Raw genomic sequence first — 27,366 nt, forward strand, 5'->3', positions numbered from 1 at the left:
GGAATATCTGCTGACAATTTGGAAACAATGATATGATCAGTTTTATGGCATCTCTAAGTACCAGCTCCCTCTCCGGGAAGTTTTTCCAAAAAACATCTAACCCAAGAGGGGCTCAGACAGAACAATCTAGAATGCCCAAATATGTCCCTTCCTCATCACGATCATCTGTCATTTGTCAAGGCCGACAGGAAACACCCCACCCTCTCAATGACAGGGAGCACACAGCGATGATGCATGGTGATCACAGTGCCATAATGCTACGTTCCGATTCTGTCTTCCTAGCCGTGTGACTTTGGGAAGGTTGCTTAACCTCTCTGGGTTTTCATTTTCTCACCAGCAAATTGCAAGTAATAATGGTACTTACTTCCGAGGGTGGTAGGCATCAATTAAGCTATGGATGTAAAGTCACTGAATACCGCCTGGCATGGGGAAGAAGTGTTTTCTATCACTACAAAGGTGGAGAAGGCAAGCAGACAGGCAGGGTACGTGTATGAGCACTCAGTGTGTCTACAAGTCTCTGCAGTGCGATGCCCACGTATGTGACCCTGGTGCGCGCTGGGAACGGAGCACTGAGCACCCACGTTCCCAAGACCACTCAGTCTGCAAAATGTATACTGATGTGGGCATGGGGTGGGGGCGATATTCCAGAAGTACAGAAGCGAGAAGGGCAGTGCCTGCTTCATTTCCAGACAAGAGTTTAATTAAGATGCCCGTCTTCGGGACCAGGGCCTGAGCTCCTCTAAAGAAAAGCACAGGAGGAGAAAGACTGGAGGCGGCCGAGAGATTGTTCTGGAAACCACACAGAATAGCCTATTCGGGCAAGGTCGGGGCTCTGGCTGGGGAAGCCCAGGGAGGGTCACAGTAAGTTCGCAGTGCACGGCACAGCCAGTATGACGGTCCCCTCACTCCAGCTGGGAACTAACAGTAGGGAGAATACAGAAACGCCACCTCCGCATGAAACTGCCAGAAATGTGCAGGATCTCAAAATAACTACACTTCAGGCTGGGTCCAGCTGCGACGCGCTTCCTTAAAATTCACATTTTGTCAGTACATCCTCTGTCATTAAAACAACAACAACACAATGTTTGAAAAACCCTCATCTTTTGCTGCTAACGGAGATAATTATTGGCATTACTTTTTAACTCTCCTCAGGTGTGTCCTTTGTCACAGTGCGTGTAAAATGCTCCCCCCACCCCCAAAGCCTCCCTGGTGCACAAAAGCTTAGAGATGGGAGCCTTGGGTCCTGAGCAGCGATCTCCCTGAGCTGGATCTCTCTTTCCATTCACATGCTACTCGGCTCTCCCGACGGGAAGGAAATTCTTCAGCCGCGTTCCAAGGGACTACACCGAAGGAAAAGCACACCGATTACGTACCATCTCGCAGCCTATGAGAAGCCGTTCTTTCCTTTTTCCTGCTTTCAATTAATAATAAAAAAAAAAAAAGATGTTTGCACACTGATGTCCTGCTTTTGTAAGAAAACACACGCTGAATGTCTGGTGCCCTTTTAGGTGATGCAACCAAGGAACTGTCTTCTTCCTGGAGCAAACTGCTAGCTTTCAAGTTGGCCGTAATTTAACAAATCTATACAGTAACTTCAGCATGGTCTCCCTGCCGAGGCTGAAATGGGGTTGTCAGGAATGGAAGCGTCCATTTAACTCTATTCAATGAGCTGTTAGGATGAGGGAAGCAGAAATCGGGAGACGAATGCAAATACAACTCAGCTGTCTTGTCCTCACTTGGCCAAGCCAGCGTCTGTCTGCCTAGGTGCCAGCCATGCAGAGGACTGCCCTCCTGCCACCTTCTCAACAGTATTCCCATCCCAGAGGGAGGGTCCTAAGTCAGTGGCTATCAGCGGAGATGAATGCATTCATTCTTTCCAGAAATTCATTAAATAAAACATCATCTAAAAGCTTGGGCTTCACCAAGTAAACCAAAGCATTACGAAAACATATCAGGCAAAACTTCCTCGATGTCAGTAAGGCAGGAGCCCAGAAGCAGCACGGGATTCAGACAGGGAGAGGTATACCTTGCCGCCCTAATGCACGGACATTCGTTTGTGATGCTGTTTGTTTACATGGCAAAGCAACTGTTGGATTATCTTCTCTTTGTGTTCATGAGTGTGAATTTATTTCAACAGGATATTCACACACTGGACTGTATCTCGTTCCCAACAGACACTGGTTTCAAAAAGCGTCAAAGCCTCCAAGGCATACATCTAATTTCAAGGTGGATTTGCAGTTTAAGTGTCGGTCAACACCAAGAGCAGTTACGGAATTCTCAGAAGGGAGAGCAGACATCCAAGCACCATGCACACAAGACGGGGCTGGCTTCTTGCAATCCGCGGAGGGAACACTGTGTCTTCCCGTGAAATCAGAGCTGTCGTGAGTTGACCTGTGTCCCTCAAAAAGGGCATTTTTGAGTCCTACCCCTCCCCCGTAACTGTGAATATGATCATATTTGGAATCAGGGTCTCTGCAGTTATCGTCAGTTGAGGATGAGATCATCACGAGAAGCCCTAAATCCAGTACAACGGGTGTCCGTACAAGAAGAGGGGGGACACACAGACAAGAATGAAGTGTGATTGGAACGGCACGTCTATAAGCCCAGGAACGCCAAGGACTGCCAGACACCACACGTAGCTCAAGGGGCAGGAAGACCCTCCCCTAGAACCTGCAGAGGGAGATGGCTTTGCCCGTCCCTCGAAGTCAGACTTCTGGCCCCAGCGCTGGGAGACACTCTCCGGGAACCTCGCTAAGCCTCTTCCTCTAGGGCTGACCTCTCAGGAAGGCCCCGTGTCCCACAGTCTCTGGCACAGGGACCACTGCTCTGCTGTGAAACTGTGCGGGGAGTGTGCAGAAGAGGGAACAATACACCCCGTACTCGTGGCCACTGGTTTCTTAAAAAATAGATAAAAATGGTCCCACTTACTTCGCCTAACAGAACAAATGCCTTATATAAGCCTCTATGAACATTCAGTTCAACACTGCTCAATATTTTTAAACCACTCAGGAAAATAAGATGGAAAACAGCAACAGCACTGCCCTCTTTGCCTACCATTTTATCAATGGGAAAGTCAGCGCCCAGCGAAGGGCGTGCTAGCAAACCAGCCCCTGCCGCGGAGCCGCTGGAGCCACGGACTCTGCGAGGTACCGCCAACCTCACTCGGAGTCGTTGGAACCATCGAGAATGCACCACATTTAAATCCTTTTCATCCAGGAGGCAGCTGTGTGGAGCAAACGTCCACGGGCAGGGGGCCGGCAGCGCAGGGTAGAAGGGGACGTGGAGAGGGGCCGGATCCGGTAGAAGTCAAGGACCAAGGGCAGGGAGACTCGTGCACTGTCGGGGCTGGAGGGCACACCGCCCCAGGCCTCCTCTTTTCCCCTCCCCTGGATTCTCCACGACTCCATCCACACCACACCGCTGACCCTGCTGGGAGCCTGCCGCCCTTCCACCTGCCCGGACTTCCTCAGGCCACACGCTGCAAAATCACTCCTTGTGCCTGATACGACTCCCCTTCCTCAGGTTGGCTAAAAGGTATCACTGAAGCACAATATTGGACCAGCGAGGGTTTCTCAGACCTGACGCCCCGACACGTGGGGCTGGATATGTTTTCTGGTGCGTGCTGCCCTGCTCACTGCAGGACCTCGGCAACACCTCTGGCTTCTCCCCGCTGGATGACAGTAGGATACCCCCCGCGGGGTGGGGCGATCAGGCTTGTTTCTAGACAGGGACTACTGTCCCCTGGGGGTGCAGGGGCTCCCAGCAGATGGAGCGCCGTGTCACGGAAGGGAGGCAGCCTCTAGTGCCGGGTCTCCCCGTGCTGCAACGTGCTCCTCCATCACCAGCCGCTTGGCTGTGAACAAGGTCCTTGTTTCTTGTAAAGCAGGAGTGTGACAGTGTCCACCTCAGGGAGCAACGTGGTGATAAGTGAGGTCACGCAGAAGGGCATGCAGGGCAGGGCCTGGCCCCGTCCTCACGCTGCGTGCGCTGGCCGCAGATACTCCATGCTCGGCACTGGAGATGCTGAGGACGAGGCTCTCTATTCAGACCAGCTGTGTGGAGAAGCATCGGCCTCAGCCAGAGAGAGGCCGGCCCTTCGCCCTGGGCTCCAGTCATCTCTACACCCCCAGAAGGTGTCTGTGGCCCATGGGGCTTTGGCCAACAGGGAGTGTAAATGTGACTCAGGAAGGGGCCTCCTTGGGGCCACGCAGGATCAGTGTGTCTCTAGAAGTGCTGGAGACCACAGCTCTCAGACCGAGCGTCAGGGCTGGAGACCGATGGTCAGCCCTGCCAGCTACAGGTGACTGAGCCCCAGCAAAATCTCCGGACGCGGAGGCTCGGCCCGGCTCCCCCGGTAGGCAGATGCTTCGCGTCTCTGCATACTGCAGGCGACAGCAGTGCCATCCACGACTCCGCACGGAGAGGACACGGGAGCCACAGAGTTGGTCATTTTCCTGGACGCTTCCCTGGGCTGATGTGGGCCTGTACTGGCTCCTTGCAGGAAACCCAACCGTGACAGCCTGCAGGGAGTTCTGGGGGTCCTTCCGACGAGTTACCAAACCCCGGGGTGGTGGGTGTCGGTGGTGTGGTCCCGTGTGGACTGTGCCCCCCGTCTATGCGGGCTTACTCCCGCATCTCCTCACGCCAGGGCCCGCCAGTGGGACCCACTCCTTGGGCACACCCCCTCAAGCACCGTGAACCCTCCCGCAGAGCTTCTTAATGGCGAGCGCTCCGAGGGGCCAACATCGGTGGTGCTGGTGTTGAAAGGTGCGAGGCTTCGGTGAACAGGACAGAATCATTTCATTTTAAATCATTGCATTGAACGTTTGGGGCAGGATTTCAAACCCCAGAGGAGGAGTGCACCCAAGTGGCCCTCTCCTGGCAAGGCGCGTGAGGAGAGGGAGACACCTGACCAAGCCCCCAGCTCAGGCACAGTGGCCAGAACAGAGCTGCGACCCCCGGGCCTGGCTGGGGCCTTTCCTGAGCATCGAGTGGACACAGCTGTGCTCCAAGAAACGTGCCCGGGCCGCGAGCTGGACTAGCCACCGCGCCTGCAACGCCAGCAGGGCCGAGGCTCCATACACACGCCTCTGCCAGGGCCCCAGCGGGGTGAGGAAGGCAGCGGAGCCCAGGGGATTACGTGTGGAGGGGGAGGCGAGAACGTCCCGACTCGGCAGGAGCTTGGAAACAAGAACGTCAAAGCACACAAAAATCACCAACCCTGAGACACTTAGCCGACAAACTCGACCCCTGGGAGCGATCGATCCTGAGGAAACGGAAGTGAGATGACTCTGAAAAAAGTACGTTTAAGATATTCCAAGAGATTTTTTAAAAGCAGGTGGACAGCAGCCGTAAAACCAAAGGGAATGTCAAAAAAGCAAAAGATAAAAACAGAACAAGTGGATAAAAAAAAAAATCTGGAGATGAACTATAGCCATGCGTTAATGGAAACACAGAGAACACAGAGCGAGCCTGCTCCTGACAGAGGGCTCTCGTAGGTGCGAAGACACGACAGAGCCAAGACAGGCACGTCTCCCCCGGGAGTTTATGTCCTCAGAGGGGGGGACCGTCAACCATCGCAGGTGCTACGGAAAACCTGCAGCAGAGTGAGGGGTGTCGCCAGACGGGGGGCACCTGGAGGTCGGGGAAGGCTGCTCAGACAAGGTCTACAAGCTGACGTGAGAGCTCCACAACACGTGGGAGAAGAACACTCCAGACAGGTGGGGGGTCCTTATCCTCATTAATTGGTTCTACTAAAATTGTAATAAAAAAAACAAAGCAGACATTACGGATGAAGTTACAGATGCTCCGGTTATGTTGGAACCGGGTTTGAAGCCAGCTGCGTCCTGTGATTCTGCATTACAAGTCCTGGCTGACACCATTAGAAAATACAATACATGCAAATAGAGTGAATTAAGGACTCGAAAGGGAGAAAAAAAATTTTCTTAAATTATCTTAAGATGATAATACTGTCTATATAGATAAACGGAGACTCTCAGATAGGCTAACAGAACTAATAAGAATTCACCAAGATTGCTGAATACAGATTAACATAAAAAACAACAGTATTCCTGTGCATCAACATTAACCAAATACAAAAGGTAATTAGAAAAAAATAATCCATTTTACAAAACAATAAAAAAAAATGTTAGGTACCTAAGAACAAGTCTAAGTAAAATGACTACAGATTTTATGAAGGAAAAAAAAAGTCTTTGGACATAAAAGAAAACCGTAATTATTGGACAGACATACCACATCATTCCATGGAAAGGCTCAATACAATATGATAGCAAATCTCTGGATGTTTTTTATAGTATCCTTTTATTATTTCCTAGACGCTTCATATCATTCAAAGCAAAACCTAAGAAATTCCATATAATTTAAATCCAGATCTCAACCGGAGTTTTCACTGAACATGAAGAACTGATTCTGTAATTCATATGGAAAAGCAAGCTCAGAGAATTCCGAACAAAAGGAAAACAGAAGAACAAAGAGAGGATCCTTGCCCTTCCAGACAGTAAAGCTTCTTATAAAGCCATACTCTAAAGAAGGCGGCATTGGTGCAAGCACAGGCCACTGGGTGGGTGCCGCTCTTGGCCGGCGCCCCATTTCTGTTCCATGTGCGCCGGCTGAAGGCGGGAGGGCCGGCGTGTGGCCTGGAAGGCAGCGGGGTGAGGCTGGAGCATGGCATGTGGACAGAGAGGAGCTGGGGCCGGGAAGGAGCTGGGAGCCTGGGGTGCATACCCAGTGCTTCAAGGGGCTTGAAGGGGACAGTGATGGGGACACTGGCTGGGGAGCCTCCCTGACCAGGGCAGCCTCTTCAGGGAGCTGCAGGAGAGGACGGTGGCACCACCATCTCTTCTGTCCACGACAACAGTGTCCTTCAGAGCCAGAGAGTCCAAGCAGAGTTCACTTAGTCCAGCCTCTCCCTTTGCAAGACAAACTAAGGCCAAAACGGGATGATGCCTTAGCTGAGGTCACGAGACCACTTCCTAATAGAACCCCCTGGAAACCTCACCCAGGGCTCTCTGCAACTACGGCACACCAGCAATGCTCTCCCCCAAGCCCTGGCACTTGAGCCCTTCTGTCCACTGCCATCTTGAATCTCTCTTCTCCTCTGGCCTCTACAAAAATTCTCCCTCACTGGTCTTGGTTTCCTAATGCCTTCTCCTCTACCCACTTCTGGCTCCTGTTCCTCTCCTACCCACCCCTCACTCTGGAGTCCCCCCCAACTCTGTGACCACCCACTCCGTGCCCGATGCATTCTCTTCCTGGATGGCTTTGAACCCCGCGGCTTTGATCATGAGCTTGAAGCTAACAACTTGTATATCATATCTGCAGCCAGCCCTGCACCCTAGACAACCCAGGGCTCACTCGGGCAGTCCAGGGCGTGCACCCACATGGAAGCCCACACAGGGGAGTCCCAAAGAGCTAACATCCTCCGGGTGCAGCGATTTCCCAACCAAGAACCTCCCAGGGTCAACATGAAGAACCATGGGTCCCCGACAGGTGCATGAAACCATCCTATTGATATGACGGAATCAGGCTGATACAAAATCACTGTCACAGAAGTCTGTGGGTAATAGGAAGATCTAATAATTGACAGAGTCCAAGGCAACAACCAGTGTTTCAGAGTTACAGGTAAGGCTCTGATCCCAGAGGGATCCTAGAATAATAGAGAACTCAGGGACCAGGAGAGCATGCAGCCAAAACGCAGTATGAGGAGTACATCCTGGCCTATCCATCTAAACCAAGGGACAAGGTGAGACCCAGGCCCGCGTCCTGGCTGCTGACAGGTCTGGTAAGTCCAAATGGGTGCTGAGTGACTTCACCCACAGGGCACCACTAACACGGCTGGTTCAAAAGACCTTCTTCTCAGCCACAGGGGTCCTGTTTAGAGTTTAGGACCAGGTTTGCAGAACCAAGTATGTCACCAATCAAGCGCGTAAAGAAAACACAAAAAACATGTGAACACCTTACCTGGTCCCAGGGGGAGACGGTGCCTCCGAAGCACAGGAACAGGTAGCCCATGGCCACGAGGCAGATCCATATCACGACGGAGAAAAGGCGCAGGAGCTTCTTGAACACGGACTCGATGCAGACGAGGATGAAGATCGCGAAGAAGATCGCCAGGGCTGTCGGGACCGTTATTAAAAATGCCACGTGGTCTTCAACGTCCTAAGAGGAGGAAATCCATTGCAAAGGCACAATTTAGCAACATGGCGATATCCACGGTGAATGTCCTCAAATGTCACCAGCATTAGTCCACGTCAAACAGATCAAGTTGTAAAAAATATTCCAGGAGTAGAAGAGTTTGAACGTCTGAAAATTTAAGTTTCGCATTAAATCTCTGTGTTGCTCTATAGAAATAACCCAGTATTGTATATTTAAGTTATGCAAAACAGCTACACCATCAAATTTAGATTTTCCCTGATAAATGAGAAATGGATTTTATTCAAAAGAGAATGTAAGAATATTTACTATCAGGATAAAAATAAGACAAGCAACTTCACTGCCTGAATCAGAGAATCAGAAATGCCCTTGCCTTGGAAAATTAAGGCTTCCAAATGGATTTGAAATGTTTTATTTAAAAATCTAAAATAGTCTCCCAAGTGACGAGCTTTTATTTTAATGCATGGCAATTAATGTTTTAATGGGATCGCAGGTTAAGAGAAAAGGGTCAGAAAGTACTAACTATAGAAGCGAGAGAGCAGGAAACAGTTGCGAGAACGTGCCATTTTGCTGGTTTACTTCCCCTCTTCTCTGGCGCTCTAGCAGCAAAAAGAAAATGAGCATCTAGTATTAGCCTCCCTGAGGCATTGTTTGAGGTCCACTTTTGCACACTAATGCTCCTTCTCCGTCCATCTCCTTCTAGCCACATACCCACAAAAGGAACACTACTCCCATTCCATACAATGTCCGCTCCGTGTGATAGATGTCGTGCTTCCTTTGCTCGTGGCAGCTTGGATATAGGCTTTAGCTTTGCCAGAGCACTGCCAGGATGTTGCCATAAGCAGCACTCCCTGTGGGCTGGAACCCCCTTAAGGTCTTTATCCCTCATCCAAACACAGGTAGCCAACGGTGCACCTTGATCAAAGAATCCACCTGGCCAGAACCCTAAGAATTTTCACGGAGGCTCCTGAACAGCAAAGATAGTAACATCTGGGACATGTAGAACGGTTCTTTCAAATACCACACCCTGGCGAGCCTTCACCTTTCCTCCTGGGTACGGGGTTCACTCCACCCCATCAGCAGCTCCAGCTTCACACCGGGGATGGCCCCACCCCGATACCAAACCACTAAGCACAGGGACACGGGGAAGCAGAGCAGATCCGCCAAATCGAGCACAGACTCCAGATTAACATCGGGGCAAAGGAAGGGCCCTAAGCCCTCCCTCGGCTCTCAACTGACTTCGTTTCCCTTTCTCCCCAACCATTACACGTGTTACCTGAGGCCTGGGGGAAAGACAACCACAAGAACAACCACAACACTTAAACAGATACATATTTCTGTGCTCAGCACCCAAACATACATTAATCTCTTTAATATGTACAACAACCTTGTGTGGGGCATGGTGTCTGCACTGTTCCACCGGTGAGAACCAGGTTTGCAGAAGCCAAGAATGAAAATGAGTGGCCACGGATGGTGGAGCTGGAGAGGGAGGGGGCCAGGGGCCCGGCTGGGGTCCACGCTGGCCACCACTGCAGGGCTCTGGCCTCTGCTCACATGGCAGACCATGAGCAGGACCAAGGGGCCAAAAGAGTGCACGTCTTCAGAACTGGCGGAAGACAAGAGGATCAGCTGTGGTGTTCTTATCCCCACACTCCATTGCTGTTTTTGCCTATGATCAAGTGCCGGAGTTGAATGCATACGCTCAGACACCCTACGATGACGGCAAAGGGTCTCAGACGTACTGCAGGGGCGAGAGTTCCCACACTCCGGCCCCACAAATAAATGTGCTCGTGGACGTGACCACATGTTCTCTGGGGACATCCAACTTGAGATCCCGACGGCTCGCTGCACACAAGGAACTGTGAAAACTTCCTTAATTTTAAACTCCCCAAAAGAACTTAGCTGAACCGTTGCAGAAAGCTCGCCACTAAGAAACCAGGACGGCCGTTTTCCTACGAGGAAACCCAGGTAGGGAGACGCAATCTCTGACTTCACTGGCTCTGTCTCTCTGGAAAGACTGAAAATGATGTGAAAATATGCATGACGGTCAAGTGCAAATTAGTAGGTGCAGACAGAGAGAGCATCAGGAAGAGGGGGAAGGCTTCATTACCTGGCCTCTCCCGGCACTCCTCTGAGAAAGGACCCAACTGGAAACAAGACAAAGACACAGGTCTCATCATGCCAGGTACAGGACAGATAGTCAGACCTGATGTCATTGCTGGTCTTAAATACTGGAGTCTCTATCTCATTTTTTTTTTTTCATTTCAGCGTCTCCGTCACTGAGAAGTGCCTTGTCTGGGCTGAGGGTGACGTCCCCATTTGGCACAGCAAACACAGCGCCTGGGTCCCCTCATACTTTTAAGGGTCCACAAACGTGTTTTAACTTCTTTTAAAATCAAAACAAAACAAAAAATTCTTAGGGTCAAAGGTTACATACATGTTGATGCTAACACGGTTGTGAACTATAATTCTGAATCCATTTTGAGGGAGGAAGGGGACTTCCAAGGCTCCTAAGTCATGTGCCCCGATCCTAGGGGACTGGTGGTGTATCCTAGGGGCAGATGCATGGCAGGCCAGGCTGGACCCCACACACCGGAGGACCTTCAGCTTCATCCAGCACCCCCAGCCTCGGGGGGCGAGCCGGGTTCCCAGCTGGCCAATGGCTTCCGCTGGCTGGCCAGCTGCTGCTCATGGGGCCGGTGGCCCTAACCTCCGCCCAACCTGAGCCCACGGAAGAATCCAGCTCTTCCCAAAAGGGGACAGCCAGCAATTGATTCTGCATTTGCCTTCTGAACTCAAACTCCAAACAAGTTTTAATATGGACTTCTCCACAAAATAGGATCTTTTATAGGGTGTCAAGGAAAAAACAGTAGGGCATTCATTAAAGAATGTATAAGCTTACGAGCCACATCCCTTCCTAGTCCTGCTGCTGGCATCACGGGTCTCTCCCCCAGGGGAAGTAAATGAAATGCAGGAATGCCCTCAGGGCCTGGACCACAGGCTCTCTTCTCTCCCCTGGTCCGTTCCCAGGGGGCAGAATGATGAACAAAGCCCCAGAGGCACACCCACCCCTGGCTGTTTCCTTCCCTCGGAGCTACTTCAGTTTCAAAATCAGAGCATGAAACAAACAACATAGCTTAAAATACAGTGAACTAAAACATTAAAAACACCATCAATCTCAATGAAATATGTTTATGCAGCCCAACCCCATTTCCCTTCGTGGAAACAAAAATTCACCATACGACCCAAACTAAGTGAAATGTACAAAAATGCCCTTTTTGCTACTCAAATGTACTCAAATGCCTTTTAAAAATGTTTTTAAAGGTACCTTACAATGCAAACGAAATGAAACATATGAAAATACCTTTTCAAAGGGAGATCTTGAGCGTGGTATCATCTGTGTAATGATAATGGGCCCCTCTTGCTCGTTCCCTTCGAATATTTTATCCTTTCGCTTCCAATGCATTTTCTAGTAATCTTGGATGGCTTCTAATTGCTAGGCCTATTAAATACCCATTCCTTTCATGTATTATGTGACAGCTCTTTTGTTTCTTAGAGGCTTTTCCATAAAGCAACAGATTATCTATATTTTCATTCTTTTCCACGAGCGTTTTTCATTTTTTTGTGAAACGGTACTACTTTTCCTTTACATGGTAAAGGACAGTCTCATGCAAAACACTGCTTTTCTATAAAAAGATACTTCGAGGTCCAAGAGACTGAAGGTAGGGTCCCATCCCCACTTACTCCTGTGCGACTCAGGGTGAGCACGAAGCTTCCCTAAGCCTGTTTCTTCATGTAAAAAGCAACACGGATACTGCAAGGTTGGGGGGCACCGAGGACATACAGGTAAACCATAAACAACAGAGATTATTATCACGAGGCCGTTGTGGCCTTTATCCTTCAAATCTCAATACTTTGTCACCAAATTGCTGACGGTTATTGGAATGATGCCCATTTTGCACTCTAAATAATGATTTATCACCACAAATTATTCTGAAGTGTTGTCACTGGGCAAAAGTAAATCAGCTTTTAGCTATGATATACATTTGACTATAGATATATATTTGCATTCATTCATATATAATATTCGCAAGTGTGTGTGATATAATAGAAAATGTATTTTTCATTCTTTTCCACATATACAGTCATACTCATTTTATCATGAGGTATGAAAGGAATAAACAAAAATTCTGATTAAATAATTCTATAAAACTGCGGTGAAATAAATCAAAGATCTCAATAAATGGAGAGATACTCCATGCTCACAGATAGGAAGACAATATTGTCAAGATGTAAATTCTTTCCAAATTAATCTATAGAGTCAATGCAATCCCAATTAAAATCCCAACAAGTTATTTTGTAGATATCAACACATTGATTCTAAAGCTTACATGGGGAGACAAAGCACCCAGAAGAGCAAACGCAATGTTGAAGGGCAAGAAAAAATTTGGAGGACTGACCCTACTTGACTTCTAGCCTTGCTATAAAACTACAGTAATCAAGACAGGAATGGTATTGGCAGAAGAACAGACAAATAGATCAGTAGGATGGAACAGACCCGCGTAAATGTAGTCAAGTGATATATGACAAAAGGAACAAAGACAATTCAATGGAGAACAATAGTCTTTTCAGCAAAGCATCTTAGAACAACTAAATAGACATACATAATAAAAAAATTCTAGACACATACTTTATATCTTTCACGAAGATTAACCCAAAATGGATCACAGCACAGATCTAAATGTGAAATGCCAAAGTAATCCTGAAAACTTCTGAAAGCTTTCCTATACCCAGACCTTGGGCAATCTGTCATACTGAATGAATAATCAATAACATACAAATATTTTTAAAATAAACACAAAAATTATAAGTATGTGCACTTGTTAAGTGCACACAAAAACATGGCCTAAGGTCTTGACCATATTTACTTCTTCTCAGCTCCTATTACACAGGCCAGCATTCTCACTCACATTTTAAGAATATGGATAAAGACATGAAATAAGTGTGTTTTGCATAAGAAATAGTTCCCATGGGGCAGCAAACGTTAAAGAACTCTCCTTTCTACAACTAGACTCCAAATACGAAGTATTCCTGAAGGACTGCTGGTCTCTACAAGCGGTAGACAAGGTCTCCAACTCACCTCCCTACCCACCCCCATAAAAAAAAAAAAAAAAACACAGAAACAGAAAATATGAGTGCTGAACCCTCAGCAGGGGTGGGTGTGCAGACAGGAAGTCTAGACCACAAAACCCAGGGGTAGCTGGAGGAGTAAGAACCAGCCTTGCCCTGTATACAGTAGGTGCCCTGGAGATGCCAAGGCGGAGAACCTCAGCGGTATGCAGATCCACAGGACAGCAAGTGGGGACAAAGGGAGCCAGAGTAAACCTCAACTGGGGCACATTCCAGCCAACTTGGAAAGAGGAGCTAACGACTCTTAAGTAAAAGCTTTCCCACTTAGCTCCGCAGTATTCCAATCAATTAAAATCAGTCAACATCTTAAAACCAAAATCGCCAAAAATGAGCAATCGCTAAGAACAAGGAAGGGTCCACGGAAATAACACATGGTTTAGATTCTCAAGGACTGCAGACACTGACAGTGACAGCCAGAGAATAGAGAATAGCTGTATTTGATACATTTAAAGGAATAAAGGATACACTTTCAAGGATGTTCATACAACAGAAATAAATCAGGTACAAACACAAAGAAAATGGAACCTGTAAAACTGATTGAAATAATCATGTAAATAAAAGCTCAACCATCGAAACAGAAAAAATAAATATGGAAACAAAAAGAGAAAAAAGAAATAGTTAAAAAGCAAATCAGTGAACTAGAAGATAAACCAAAGAGTTTATGTACAATGCAGCAAAAAAATATAAATATTCCTTTATAATATGTAAGAGATAAAAATTATTAAAAAGACTAAGACACAGAGAATAGAATAAGATGAATAAGAAGGTATTAACATGTCTGACCGGGGTTCCCAAGTTACAAAATGAAGAGACTTGAGGACATAAAATATCTAAAGACAGATCAGTTGAAGACGTCCAGTATTCACGAAAAACCATGAATCTACAACTCCAGACAGTTAGGCAAAAAGAAATACAAGCATATGTACACGATGGTAAAAATGCAAAATATTAGAGATAAAGAAAAACTCCTAAGAGTGGACAAAGAGAAAGGAAGGACCACCCGCAAAGAACAACAGTTCGCATGAAAGCAGACATTTCGACAGTGCAAGACAGTGAAGACAGATTATTGAGGAAAAAATAACAGTCAATCTTATATCGCAAGAAAACGTGTTTTTTTTCATAATAAGAGCAAAAATGCAAACATTTACAAAAAAATTATATTTTAAACAGGAATTTACCATCAAGAAACCTGCTCTAAAAGAATTTCTAAGAAATTCTATAATCCTTAAAAGACCGTATGATACGAAAGAAAAAGGTGAACAAACATAATGGTAAACACATTGGTACAACCAAACACACACTGTCCATCTGAAACAATAATAATGAGTGTCTAACTTCTAGGCTTAAAAAGACAGAAGTGAAATATGCATTAAGTAAAAAATAAAAACTTTAAGGGTAAAGATAAAATCGATAAAACGCTCAATTCCAAGGCAATGATAATAATTTTAAACATCTACGAACTCAATAAAATAGCCTCAAAATGTATAAAGCAAAACTTGTATAGACCTGGGGGGAGAAGTAAATTAATCTGCCAAGAGCAGATTTCATCATCTCCATCCAGCTATTGATAGGTCAAGCAAACAAAAGTAAAAACAAAACAAAATTTAAAAGATGCAAAATATTTGAGTATCATAATTAATAAGTTTGGCCTATTGGCAAATAAAGAATTCCACATCCAGCCTTAGAGAGAACAATAATCTTCTTGTGTGCATATGGAATATTTATAAAAACCATACACTAGGCAACTTGCAAAAAGTGTCAAAGAAAAGGTATCACAGAGACCCATGTTCTGTGATCACTATTTTAAATTAGAAGTTTATAACAAAAACATAAATTAAAAATAACCACATATTTGTAACACAAAAAGCACAACTCTAAACTGAAAAAGAAACTGAACAGAAGAGGTATCTGTGCCAGATTTGGGAGGTGGAAACAGAGCAGGTCCTCACCTAAAGTCTTTGAAGTCGGATAGGATTACGGGCAGTCACAGAGGTCCAGGCAAGGCTTCAGCATGTCCTCACTGCCCCCGCCTCATACTCTGTTCCTCTGCCCAGCTTCCAGCCACTGGTGAACAGTGGTCCGGCAGACACGTGGCTGGGGAAGCACAGGGGTATTAGCTCCACAGAAGCAACAGATTTCCAGAAACCTCTCCATTGAGTTCTTCCATCTTGGTCGCCTACGGGGTGACTAGCCAAGTATGGCTTCACAGACTCCCCTGAAAGCGCCCACTTCTCCACCCAAACCAGTGCTTTATGAAGAATTCTTCGTGATTCTGCAGATAATTACTTTCCTTTTGAGAAACAGTTGCTGGCTTATGACCAACCCCAAAAGGGACTGAACACTGACCATGGACCATCACCAAGTCTCCACGCAGTCCAATCTGCTCATGTTGATGGGACTGTTTCGTGGCCCACCAGGCATGAAGCTGGATGTTGCACAGTAGCGTCCCATCAGCAAATGGAGGTGGGCTGCACGAGCTAGGGCTCTGGAGGCACAAGTAAGCTGCGTGAGCAAATGTCACAGGTACTCACAGGCACTGGTGTGCCCACCCTGTCTCTCTCAATCTGCATCTGTGTCCTCATGCAGAGTTCCCTATGACCTGCTGCCTGAGGAAATAAAAATCCAGGTCCGAATGATGTCTGGTTCTGCAGAACATACTGGGGCCACCTAAAAGGAGACAACCAAAGCACTGTAACTCTGAGCCCCTCAAATGTGCCATCCTCTGGAGGACCAGCCCGCCATCTATGGCAGGTTGATGACAACTGACGGCAGGCACAGAGATTTGTTTTCACTTGAATTGAACCTACTTGGGATATGGGTTTGCTTTTCTGTCCGTAATGCTTCCACCCAAACCACCATATATGGACTTTCCCCACGCGCTTTCCACTCACAAGGTATTTCAGAGCGTGGCTTCTGACAGAAGCATTCATTTTACCACAAATGATGCATGACGATGAGCTTATGCTCTTGGAATTCACTGATCTAACCCTGTTCCTCATCACCCTAAAGCAGCTTCCTTCACGGAAGGAGAGAACGAGCTTCTAAGGACTCAGGGAGGGTACCGGCCTTTGGGCAACACCGGGTAGGCTGGGAGATACCCCCTCGGACAAAATAGATGCTTGGAAACAGCTACCAGCGCAACTGACTCTGCCACCGCCAGGATCCACGCAGGCCTGGGAATCCAGGGGTGGAAACAGGAGTGTTGCCCACTCCTGTAAATTCCCATTCCCATTCCTGTAAATGTAGGCTGTTCCAGTTTTGAGGGCTTAGTTGCCAAAGCCCCCTGAGCCTTCACCAGGGAACTCAATAACGTTTCCATTAAACTGGACACAGAGATTGCTATCTGGCCACTCTAGGCGACTAATGTCACGGAACCATTGGGTAGAGAAGAGCTTTTAGTACAGTTGGAGTGACGGATGGACACTATCAAGAAAAATTGGGCGGCTCATACACGACGCAGGCAGGGAAGGGAAGAAGATGAAACGATGAAGACTGTAGCTTGTCTCCTTTGCTCGCATGTCCTGTGATAAAAGTTCACGGAAACATCTAACAACAAATACTGTCTATTTGCAAAGTACTAGGTGAAGCAACTGTTTATGTCACCCCACCTGCCAAGGAAATACTATCAGATAAGATGCTTGCACAGGGCAAAGGGAATACGGAACGGGCAGCAGGAGCACGTTAAAATACGAGCCATATCCCTGTGATCAGCTGTAGAACTGAGAATGGCAGGAGCTACAAATACTTCTTCCCTGGGTTGGTGAAGGTATTTGCACATGTGTGTATGTGCATATTAAGTAATTATTTTTCTTCTTTTCCCTCTGATATAACGTGAGATATATCAATAGTGTATGAATGGCCTTTATACTCAAGTATGGAAGATAACGGGCTTTTAAAGGACATGTTCCTTAGACAGATGAGAAATGAACATCACTAAAGTGGATAAAAGGGCCCTTCATCCCCTCTTTTAGGGAGATGGCTGGCGTATCTTCAGTTGTACGAAGAAGAGTTGCATCATATTAGGAAGAAGCATGATTGTGCTATCTTATCTAGAAGTAAAACAGAGTTAACGGCAGTATACACGATACCCAGTAAACAAGCAGTAGACTATGCTGGATTGTTCTGTCGTCAAATTGATTAAAGCTACTTCCCAGCATCCCCTTCCCTGAATGCTCCCAGGTGAGAGCGGGCATCCGGAAGTGCTTGCCTAAGATTTGGGAGGCGGAAGAAAAGCAGCCCCTCGGAAGGGGAGCCTGCTAGTCATATATGGTTGGAGATCACGTGGAAGAGCCTGGTGGGCCCCCGCCTGCCCTGACCCTCCGAGGCTCTGCGTGCAGCCCAGACGCGGCCCTTCCCCAGGTTGTTGGCTCTACACTCCTAGCAGTAGTGCCCTGCAGAGGTAACCACTCTCAGGAACTCCCTGGAGAGGCTCTCCAGCAGGTGCCGGCTGTTCAGGACCTCAGCTCTCCCTGCACCCCCAACTGGCTAGCAACTTCTCTGTTGATTTCCAAATGCTCCCTTCGGGCGCCAAGCTTTCCATTAAAACAAGCAGGCTAAAAACGAATGAACTTTGTATCCCCCTTCAGAAATTACAAAAACAAAACAAACAAACAACAACAACAAAAGAAACCCAGAGAAAGTAGAAGGAAGGTGGGATGGGCAGAGACTTTCAGAAACATTCCCTATTTCTTCCTTCTGGGTTCCTTCTGGGAAGCACTTTCTGACCTCCCTGGAAGTTAGAAGTAACCACGCTTTGGCCAATGAAACAAGAGCGGAACTCCAGCTCTGTCTCCTGGCAGGGCCATGTAAATGCCTGTGTGAGGCCACACCACACGTCCCTTTCCACAGCGCAATGATTAGAAAAGCAGTTATCACGAGGAAGACACCTGTGGCCCCAGCTCTCAGGGTAACGGAGATGGGAAGAATCTCCTTCCTGGCTAGGATGTGTGCACAAGAAATAAACCTCTGGCGTGTTGGGCCGAATATGGGGTTTGTAAACCCATTACAACGTGTAACATCTTCACTGATAACAAAAAAATTAGTACATGAAATAGGGTGCCGTTCTGACAAAACCTACGTGGACGGCACTGACCGCTGCCCGCCGGCGGGAGAGGCAAGGACACTGTCATCAGAGACTGAAAAATGGCAATCAAGTGAGCAAAGGCCCAACATTGGTTTCTCATTTATCTTGGGAGGCAAAAGACACCCTAATAGAATTCTAAGTCTAGAGCAGGGCTCAGTGAACCGTCTTCATAAAGAGCCAGATCATCGGTGTTTGGGGCTTTATATAAAGGCCACATGGTCTCAATCACCCCATTTAACTCTGCGGCTGTGCCTGAAACACAGCCATAGGTCATATGGGAATGATGGTCAGACTATATTGAATAAAACTTTATTTAAAAAAAAAAATACGCAGTGAGTCCGATCTGGTCCCTGGCCAGCGTTCGTAGACCCCTACTCCAGAAGAGGTCATTGAACAAAATGTGACCAGTGTGGGTTCGCTGCTGTTGGCCACATGTGTTCACACAGCACAGGACGAACACGAGATCAGAAAACAACTGGATGGTTAGAAGGAGGAATGACAAGGAAGCAACACGGTCCAGAACAGTATGGATCTGTCAGATGGCAAGAGGGGAATGATTCAGCTTGTGTTCTAGGGAAAGAGGTGATTAAAACTCAGTGATGTGGGGACAACCACGCCCACCGCTGAAAAGTGGATGGATGGAGGGGTCTCAGAGTGAAGTCCAACGAAAAGTATGGTGCCAGGAAATCCCTTCAACTGGACAAAATGCCACATGGAAAAGAGCACCAGAAAGTGCGTTACTCAAACAGGCTCCAGGCAGGCGCCAGCTGAGAGAGGGCAAGAAGGGGGCTAGAGAGGAGAGAAACGGGGTGAGAAGGCAGAGAAATACAGCAAATCTAACGAGTATGTCTTGAAAAGAATGACGATGACCACTGACAGACACCTGGATGGAGATGCCTGCAATTAAACAGATAAGAAGTTGAATACGTTTTGAGAGATGTGTGTTTCCAAAAGAAACACCAGACAGCACTATGGCTGTTCCAGACTTCAAGGAAATTCTGGGTTCTCTGTCTCTGACAGACAATGGGCAGAAACAACTGCTCAGTCCCCAAGTGGGGAAGATCCCCCAACAATCAGCCCAGATGTGCTCAAGAGGGCGATCAATGAGGGGAGGTTCAGAGGTCACAGAAAACAGCAGACAAGGGGACGATTTCCAGGACAAGAGGCTGGGTCTAATGAAGAATCGGTTCTCAGCCCCGGGGCCAGGACCCTGGAACTGCCTGCCCAGAGACTTAGTGTTGCTTGTGTTGTCCTTCTTCAGAGGATCAACAAGGATAAAGGACAGTTCATGGGAAAGCAATAATATTATAAATAAAAACCAAAGACAGAGTATATGTAAATGAGAACAGTATTATCAATGCATACCGTTAAATTTGACAATTTGGATGAAAAGCAAAAATTCCTAGAAATACCTTATTGAAACTGACTCAAGAAATAGAATTAGAAATACTAAACAATCCTTTTACTATCGAAGAAACTGAAATGGAAGTTTTTAAATCTCCTTACAAAGAAAGCAACAAGTCCAGGTGGTTCTCCAGGGAAATTCTACCAACTCTTCCCGATGTACCGAAAACTCTTAAACTCTTATAGAAAACTGAAAAAGAAGACATGCTTCCTGATTTACTTTATAAGACTAGCAAAACTTTAAAAAGACAGTTTGATGAAGGAATATTCCAAACTCACTTCACCAAAAAATATATTTGCAAAACCCTTAATCAAAATGTTAGCACATCACATGCAACATTTTATAAGAGATGTCATGAAAATGCAGTTTGTCTCGGGAATATAAAAGTTGTTGAATATTAGAAAATCTATAATATTTATCCATTACATTGACAGATTAAAAAACAACTTAAAAAGCATATATGATCACTTCAATTTAGTAAAACTGAGCACCCAATCACATTTAAACTTTTTGTGAAAAGTGTAACAAGGAAATCTCAAAGGGTATCTACAAAATCAGTATTATCTTAAATAAACCATGAAGGAACTCTCTTTAAAATTAGGAAAAAGGCAAGGATACCCACAATCACCAATTCTGTCAATAACATTAGAGTTCTTACCCAGCACAATAAGAAATAGAATCTCAAGGCCTTTGTACTAGGAAAGAGAAATAAAACTCACATTACTTCAGTTGATATTATTATCTACGTAGGAAACCTGAATCTGCATTTCATTTATGAGTTATAAAAAGGATAACATAACAAGTTATAGAATAACATACATAAACCGTAGAACTTCACTAAAGCACACAGATGAATGGTGAGATTCTCCATTGTTCACGGACAGCAAAATTTAGTATCATAAAATATCAATTCTAATCAATGAATCAATAAATTCAATATGACACTAACAAATTCCCAGCTGAGTTTTTCATATGGAGGTTGACATAAGATGATTATAGAGAAGGGAAAAAGGTCAAGGGTAACCAAGAAACATGTAAAGGAGCTGAATGTTAGTTGCCCTGCTTAATCTAAATACTGATTATAAAGCTTTAGTAATTATAGTGTGTGTGTGTGTGTGTGTGTGTGTGTGTGTGTGTGTGTACACGCAGTACTGCAGGGATAAAAACAACAACAACAAAACTTAACCAATGGAACAGAACAGAGAACACAAAACAAATCACTCCTATATGGAATTTTGACATATGGCAGATGTGGGGAAAGAAATAGCTAAAAGTGGTTAATAAAAATGCATTCAGCTTAAGGAAAAATATATAAATGATCCCCATCACTACCTCACACCATATACATGCAATAGTCTATATCTATATATTTATCTATATACTTAGATGATAAAATGAGCAAAAAGAAAAGCAACAGAATAATGACAAAAAGTGTAATAGGAAGCTCACTTCTGAGGGCAGGAAGGGAAACAGGATAGGAATGGCATACAGACTAACATGTTACTGGACATATTCTAGTCTGGACTGGGTTCATGGGTGTTTATTTTAATATAAATAAATAAGGAAGCCAGAGAGAGATTGATGCGAATTTTGCTTAAAAATCAAAGAATAATCAAATCAGTCAAATGATAAATCCCATTCTGTGTACCGAAAGTCCAATTCTGAAGAACGTGGCTGTTATATGCTTGACTTAACTACAAGCTGATGACGGGAAAGGGTCAGACATCTGATCCACCATATGTTTGAAACTCTTAGCTCTTTCATTTGTAGTCACCTGATTCCTTTATTCTCTGAACGTTTAACATCATTATTGGTTCTAGTAGTGAAATAGTCTAAAATGCTATTTCCTTTATAATGTCCGCAGACCCCTAGGCGCTTGAAATCTTACTGACTTTGTCCTTTATTTTTTTATATAGCTTGAAAAAATAATAATACAGACATTTAAAACACACACAAACACACACACACAATAATTCGGTCTTGGGGGTGGGAAACGTAGAAATAAGAGCCTGAGCCTTTGAGCTCTGGCTTGTAGCTGTAATGTCCTAACATCATCACGTCTGAGGGGCAGTAAAGGGCATTAGAAGAATGGGTAGAGGCTCTCATTTCAAGACCTTGCAGTCAAGACCCCATCCCAAAAGTGCTGATCCACCATCCTCTCCACTAGGAACCTCCCACAAGTGGTGACCATAGAGACTTGATTTATTCATAGGATTCTCTCAGGCAATAACCATCTTGAGAAGTCTCAGGAATTTCAGTGTTCTAAAAAGAAGCTATTGTACTTTATGTCTGTATGTTTCAAATAAAATAAATTATTCATCCAATATATTTTAATTGTGTTAATAATTCACACTTCCCATTTCTAGCACCAAGTTTTTAAAAAGTGATTTGGTTCGAATCTAAGATACAAAGGGCCTTACGTATCCCCAGTAGCCTCGACCCAGGTCTGTATTCTTATTCTATCTTGGCACCATTGTTCTAGAAACCTGGGCAAAGTCGGAACACTAGCTGGCAGTTACTCACGATGGTTTCTCGGGTGATGGTTCCCATTACTGCTTCCGTCCCTCTCTCACCTGCGTATGGTTTCTGGGGTCAGAAGTATAAGCCCAGGTAAAAGGAAGGAACAAAAAAAAAATATATTGACAACATGGCCAGCAATGGCTGGACTCATGAAGTTTTCTTCAGAACTTCTCCTTTTTCCCTTCCTTGTGATTTCTGTATCGTAGCCTTACACAAAGAGGGCGGAGAAGCAACATCAGCCACACCTCAATTTGGTCAAAATACCAAACACCTGAGCGGACCCAACAATCCCTTTCTCTCCTACATGCACCTGGTGGTGCAAGCCAGAATTTCTAGGGTGTGTCCATTTCCTGGTTTAAAAACAAAAAATCACATCATAAATATCTTATTACTCTTGGTAATTTTATACACCATTATCAAAAGCTAACAAAATTGAGAAATACGAAGGGCAATATGTCAATGTGGCTTGAATTTCAGTGCTAGAAAATAAAAAACTTACGTCAAAATGTGACTTTTAATTAAACAATGCTTCTCCACCTATGTTTAGTAATTCAAAGTTTATGCACAACATTTATCAGATAAATAGAAACACATCCCCTGCTGTTTCCTACCCAGTTTTAAAAATCCTCGTACTCATATGGTTTTCAGCCAGAACTCCATCCACAGGAGACCTTGACAAGGAAAACCCTCTGCGGTACAAAGATACTGGTAACAGTGACCCACATTTGTTTTGGGTGCGATCTGCACCTGGCACTGTGCTCAATGTTCCTATGATCTAACCTTCTCAACGCCCCACGGAGCTCCCCGAGCCTGGTTGTGCTGCTTGCGCTAGTTCACAGATGAAGCATCTGAGCCTACAGCAGATCAAGTAATTTGTCAGGAACACATGCTAAGTGCTAAAGCAGACCCCGATCCAGGACTCTCAGCAAAGGTCTGCACTGGGAACCCACCAGTAGGCTACGCAATGGAAACACCAGCTGCGAAGGAAACCGGACCTACACCATAAATTATGCATTCGCTCACGAGGCACCTCCACTACGGCTAGTGCCCTGTTAAGGATGGGGAGCCCTCACGTTCTGCCCGGAAAGAACCAACAATTAGTTGAGGAGACAAGGCAAGCTCACGAAACGATTCTGGATGTCAGACGACAGTAGAGCAGTGGTGAAATGATGTCATAGAGTTCAAGAGCTTTGCAGGCATCAGAAGCAGAAACCCGTATGGATGGGAACGTGCAGCAAAGGCCAGACTGTTTAAGATGGAGAAGCGGGATAAGCAGCTCCGAGAGGAAGAGGCTTCCAGGGGAGGGCAGCCACTCGGGGACACTGCGGAGCTGGAGAGGTGCTCTCAGCCCCTGGGGGCCAGGCTCACAGGTCAACCTAGGGAGGGAAACAGGTGCTCAAGGATGACATCAGTGCCTCAGAGATGAGCCACTTCAGGCTGGAGGGCCACCCAGGGGGACTGGCGTCCCAGGGCTGGCCCCAGGAGACAGTCGGTAAACAGCAGCGAAGGAGAATGAGTGAAATCCAATGAACGGTGCCGATGCCAATATCGAGTCCTACAAAGGACTAGCGGACGAGCGGATTATTCACAGACACCCAGTGTAGACTCTACCACTAGCCATTACTGATCAAACATATCAAAATGATTAATACCACCATCAAACACCTTTAACGGAGTAATATATCAGCTCTAACAGTATTATTACCTCTTAAATAGAATGATTTAAAAATAGCAGTAAGAATCCGGAAATTTCACACATCGATCAGTCGGAACGATTTTACATGCCACAGTATTTATGCCAGCGACTTCTCAGACAACAGAAGCAGGGCCGCAGACGGGTCGTCCACTTAATGGAAAGACGCTGGGAATGTTCGGCATAACGAAAATAAATGACACCCACCTCACTGAGCTCATCGTCAGGAAGCATCTCTACCAAGATTTGTTTTCACATTAAAAGAGAAAAGAAGTGGAGTGTAACTCCATTACCGAGAATGATGGTTGAGGACATTCACACCAGGATGAAATCTCAACAGGGAAGCTGCCATTGTGCCAGGACCGGAGCTGGGCGTTCTAGATCTGCAGCGGTCGCCAGGAAAGCTCCCAAGGAAAAACCAAGCGCCCTGCATCCGGCCCCAGCACTGCACCTGGGAGACCTTGAAGAAATGAGCTCACGTCTTTGGGTCTCAGTGTCCTCATCCAGAATGAGTGAGTGCCCTCCCAGCTCTAAAGCTATGTGACATGTTCCCTCCCAGCAACAATAAAAATGCAACAACAAAAGACTGCTAGGGACAGTAGCTTCTGGGGGCACGTTCCGTGCCAGGCATAACTCTAAGTGCTTCACGTGGACTAATTTGGACCACCGCCTAAGAAGGCAGGCACCATTCTATTTTACAAACAAGGAAACTGAGGCACGGAGAGTTAAACAATTTGCCGAAGATCCCAGAGATGGAAAGGGACAAAGCCAAAGGGTCAGTGGAGATAGATTCTCTTAACCATTACCCTCTCTGCCTTTTTTTAAGGGAGAAGACTAGGTACCATGCAGATATTTAATTGTGCATTTTAATACCTCAAGGATGCTTCCAAAGCCTTTCTTGTTAGTCCTCTAAATGGCAACCACCTTTCCTGCAGAAAATTATAGTTTTTTCCTTATCTTTTGTTTATACCACAGTTAAATTATAACTAAAATGACTTGTGAATTACTGGTTGCAATTACGAACACCTGCCACGTAAGATTTTCCTGCACGCACAGAAAGCTGCAGGAAGATACATCTTTAGCTACTCTAATTCCTGAGAACATGCACTATTGCCCATGCACCCCCAGATTAGGAGACTAGAGGAAGTATGCACAGAATTTCCTGCTCCTTAGAGAAGATGCCACACATATTTAGCTGCCTTCTCCAGCATTCACCCGCCAAGAAAAGGGTGAAGGACTGAGTTTCTCCCTATTGACACCTTTCCACCCACTGGGGGCGCTGAAATATGGTGGGAATAAAAAGCCAATTTCCCTGTACAATGACTGGGTTTGTTTGTTTTGGAAGGATTAAAATCCTTTTTCCATGTATAACTAAAAGAAACACTGATATATCTGCCCCTAGAAAAAATACCCAATGCTGGAAAATGGATTTGGAATGATAACTACTTATGGTTATTATTGTTTGAAAGCCCTACCTCACCAAATCATGTAAAAGCAAGAAAACAGATCATGTTCTCAAAGTCATGCATGTTACATATTTAATCAAAGTACGTATGCTTATATGGATTTTAATATCATACTCAAACAAAAACTCTTTACTATTGCAATATCTATTTAAAATTTATGGGAATAAAAGTTTTCCATTCCGGTTGAAATATTAACTATTTCTAATCATAAATTTTAGCTAAAACAAATCTGGTTGGAGCCAGCTGGTATTTTGACAAACTGAAAAACTTATGTCAACTTTCCTAACAATGGCAGGCCAATTTTGAGAAAACCATGCTGATTTTGGACATAATAAATGAGACAGGATTTAATTCTGATAGACAGTTTCCATGCACTTAGTAATGAGAACCAGTCCTGAAAAATGAAGTAACCTCATAAGAGGTTACTTAAAGTCTGGTCTCATTAGTTCCAAGTTTTCTGATGCCGGGTGTCAAGTCTTTTTTGTCCATCATGCCCTGTACTATCATTAAAATGTCCATGAAAAGCAACAGAAAATATTTTTTGTATTATTAAACAAAATGTTAAAATTCAAGACATCCTATCATGTGTCCTATTTATCTCATGTCTGGCTAATTCCTAACAAATATGGAGTTAAAGCTATTGAGTAGCTTTAAAAAAAAAAAAAACCCTATCTAATAGCTTTTTATGTAGAAAATAATTAAGCGAGATGAAGTTTCAATTCAGAATTTATTTTGACAACATAGTAAAAATATTTCGAGAACTACTTTAACTTCAAGATCAACCCATACAGATTGATGGACTGATCCTAAGTAGAAATTAAGGGCAGGGCGCCTGGGTGGCACAGCGGTTAAGCGTCTGCCTTCGGCTCAGGGCGTGATCCCGGTGTTATGGGATCGAGCCCCACGTCAGGCTCCTCCGCTAGGAGCCTGCTTCTTCCTCTCTCACTCCCCCTGCTTGTGTTCCCTCTCTCGCTGGCTGTCTCTGTCGAATAAATAAATAAAATCTTAAAAAAAAAAAGAAATTAAGGGAAATCAGTTTGTGAATAATGTCAATTAGGGAGATACTAAGTCAAGACAAAACTTAACTGCTTTCTTTTTGAACAGCTATATTAAATCACTTGATACAAAGACAATTACACACAGCAAAACATCACTATGTACTTGGAGGATGCCGAGATCATTTTGTGATCCAAATGTTCTAGGAGAGGATGGATGAGTGTTACGAAGATTGCCAGACTTTTTCTACTACAAGAACTGATGGAAGTCTAATAGAAACCAAAATCAGGCAGATTCATGGGAAAGAAGAAATCTGTCCAAGATTTCAGGCAGCAAAAATAGATCTGCCGAGCTCCTGAATTACATCAGAGCCCAGCTATTCTTGTAAAGCGTTCGAAGGTGGAACCCTGGCCCGGCCCCAAGCGACTGTTTCCATCTTACAGAGGTAGTCGAGTTCTGGTCAGTCTGAGACACGAACTCACCCCACTCGGTGTGAACACAGCTCTCCCTGAACACCGTCCCATCTTTCATGCTCCATCTTTGACGGTGTGAATGGAGAGCATTTTCTGGAAAGTCGAACTGCTGTTTATGATATTACTAAAAGCAAAAGAGAAACGAGCTGTCCAGAGCTCAGAACTGTTGCAGTCCTTCCCAATGTCCAGTGTCTGAAGATATTGCCCATTGTTTCCAGGTGTTTCCCACCTCCCACTTGGCCCTGCAGCCCCAGTCCCCACCTGAAGAGAGCCTTTCCACCAGCCCCAGTCATACTCCCTGATTCTGGAACATTTCTGCAGAGCTCCTCACCTCAAAAGATTGACATAGCAGTCAGTCCGTGGACCAG

At 45.4% G+C, this 27,366-nt stretch overlaps 1 protein-coding gene across 2 annotated transcripts in view; it reads right to left on the minus strand.

Annotated features, from left to right (window-relative positions):
* The window catches only part of ADCY2 (adenylate cyclase 2), a 387,890-nt gene that overhangs the window by 358,182 nt on the left and 2,342 nt on the right, over positions 1 to 27,366 (minus strand). For both annotated transcript variants that reach the window (XM_045795930.2, XM_087867988.1), the window contains exon 2: positions 7,981 to 8,178. In XM_045795930.2, coding sequence (XP_045651886.2) covers positions 7,981 to 8,178 — 198 coding nt within the window. The remainder of the gene's footprint in view (positions 1 to 7,980; positions 8,179 to 27,366) is intronic.

Source organism: Ursus americanus, chromosome 15 (genome assembly GCF_024610735.1).
Source record: "Ursus americanus isolate L20-20 chromosome 15, mUrsAme1.1.p, whole genome shotgun sequence".
In the NCBI taxonomy this organism is placed as follows: domain Eukaryota; kingdom Metazoa; phylum Chordata; class Mammalia; order Carnivora; family Ursidae; genus Ursus; species Ursus americanus.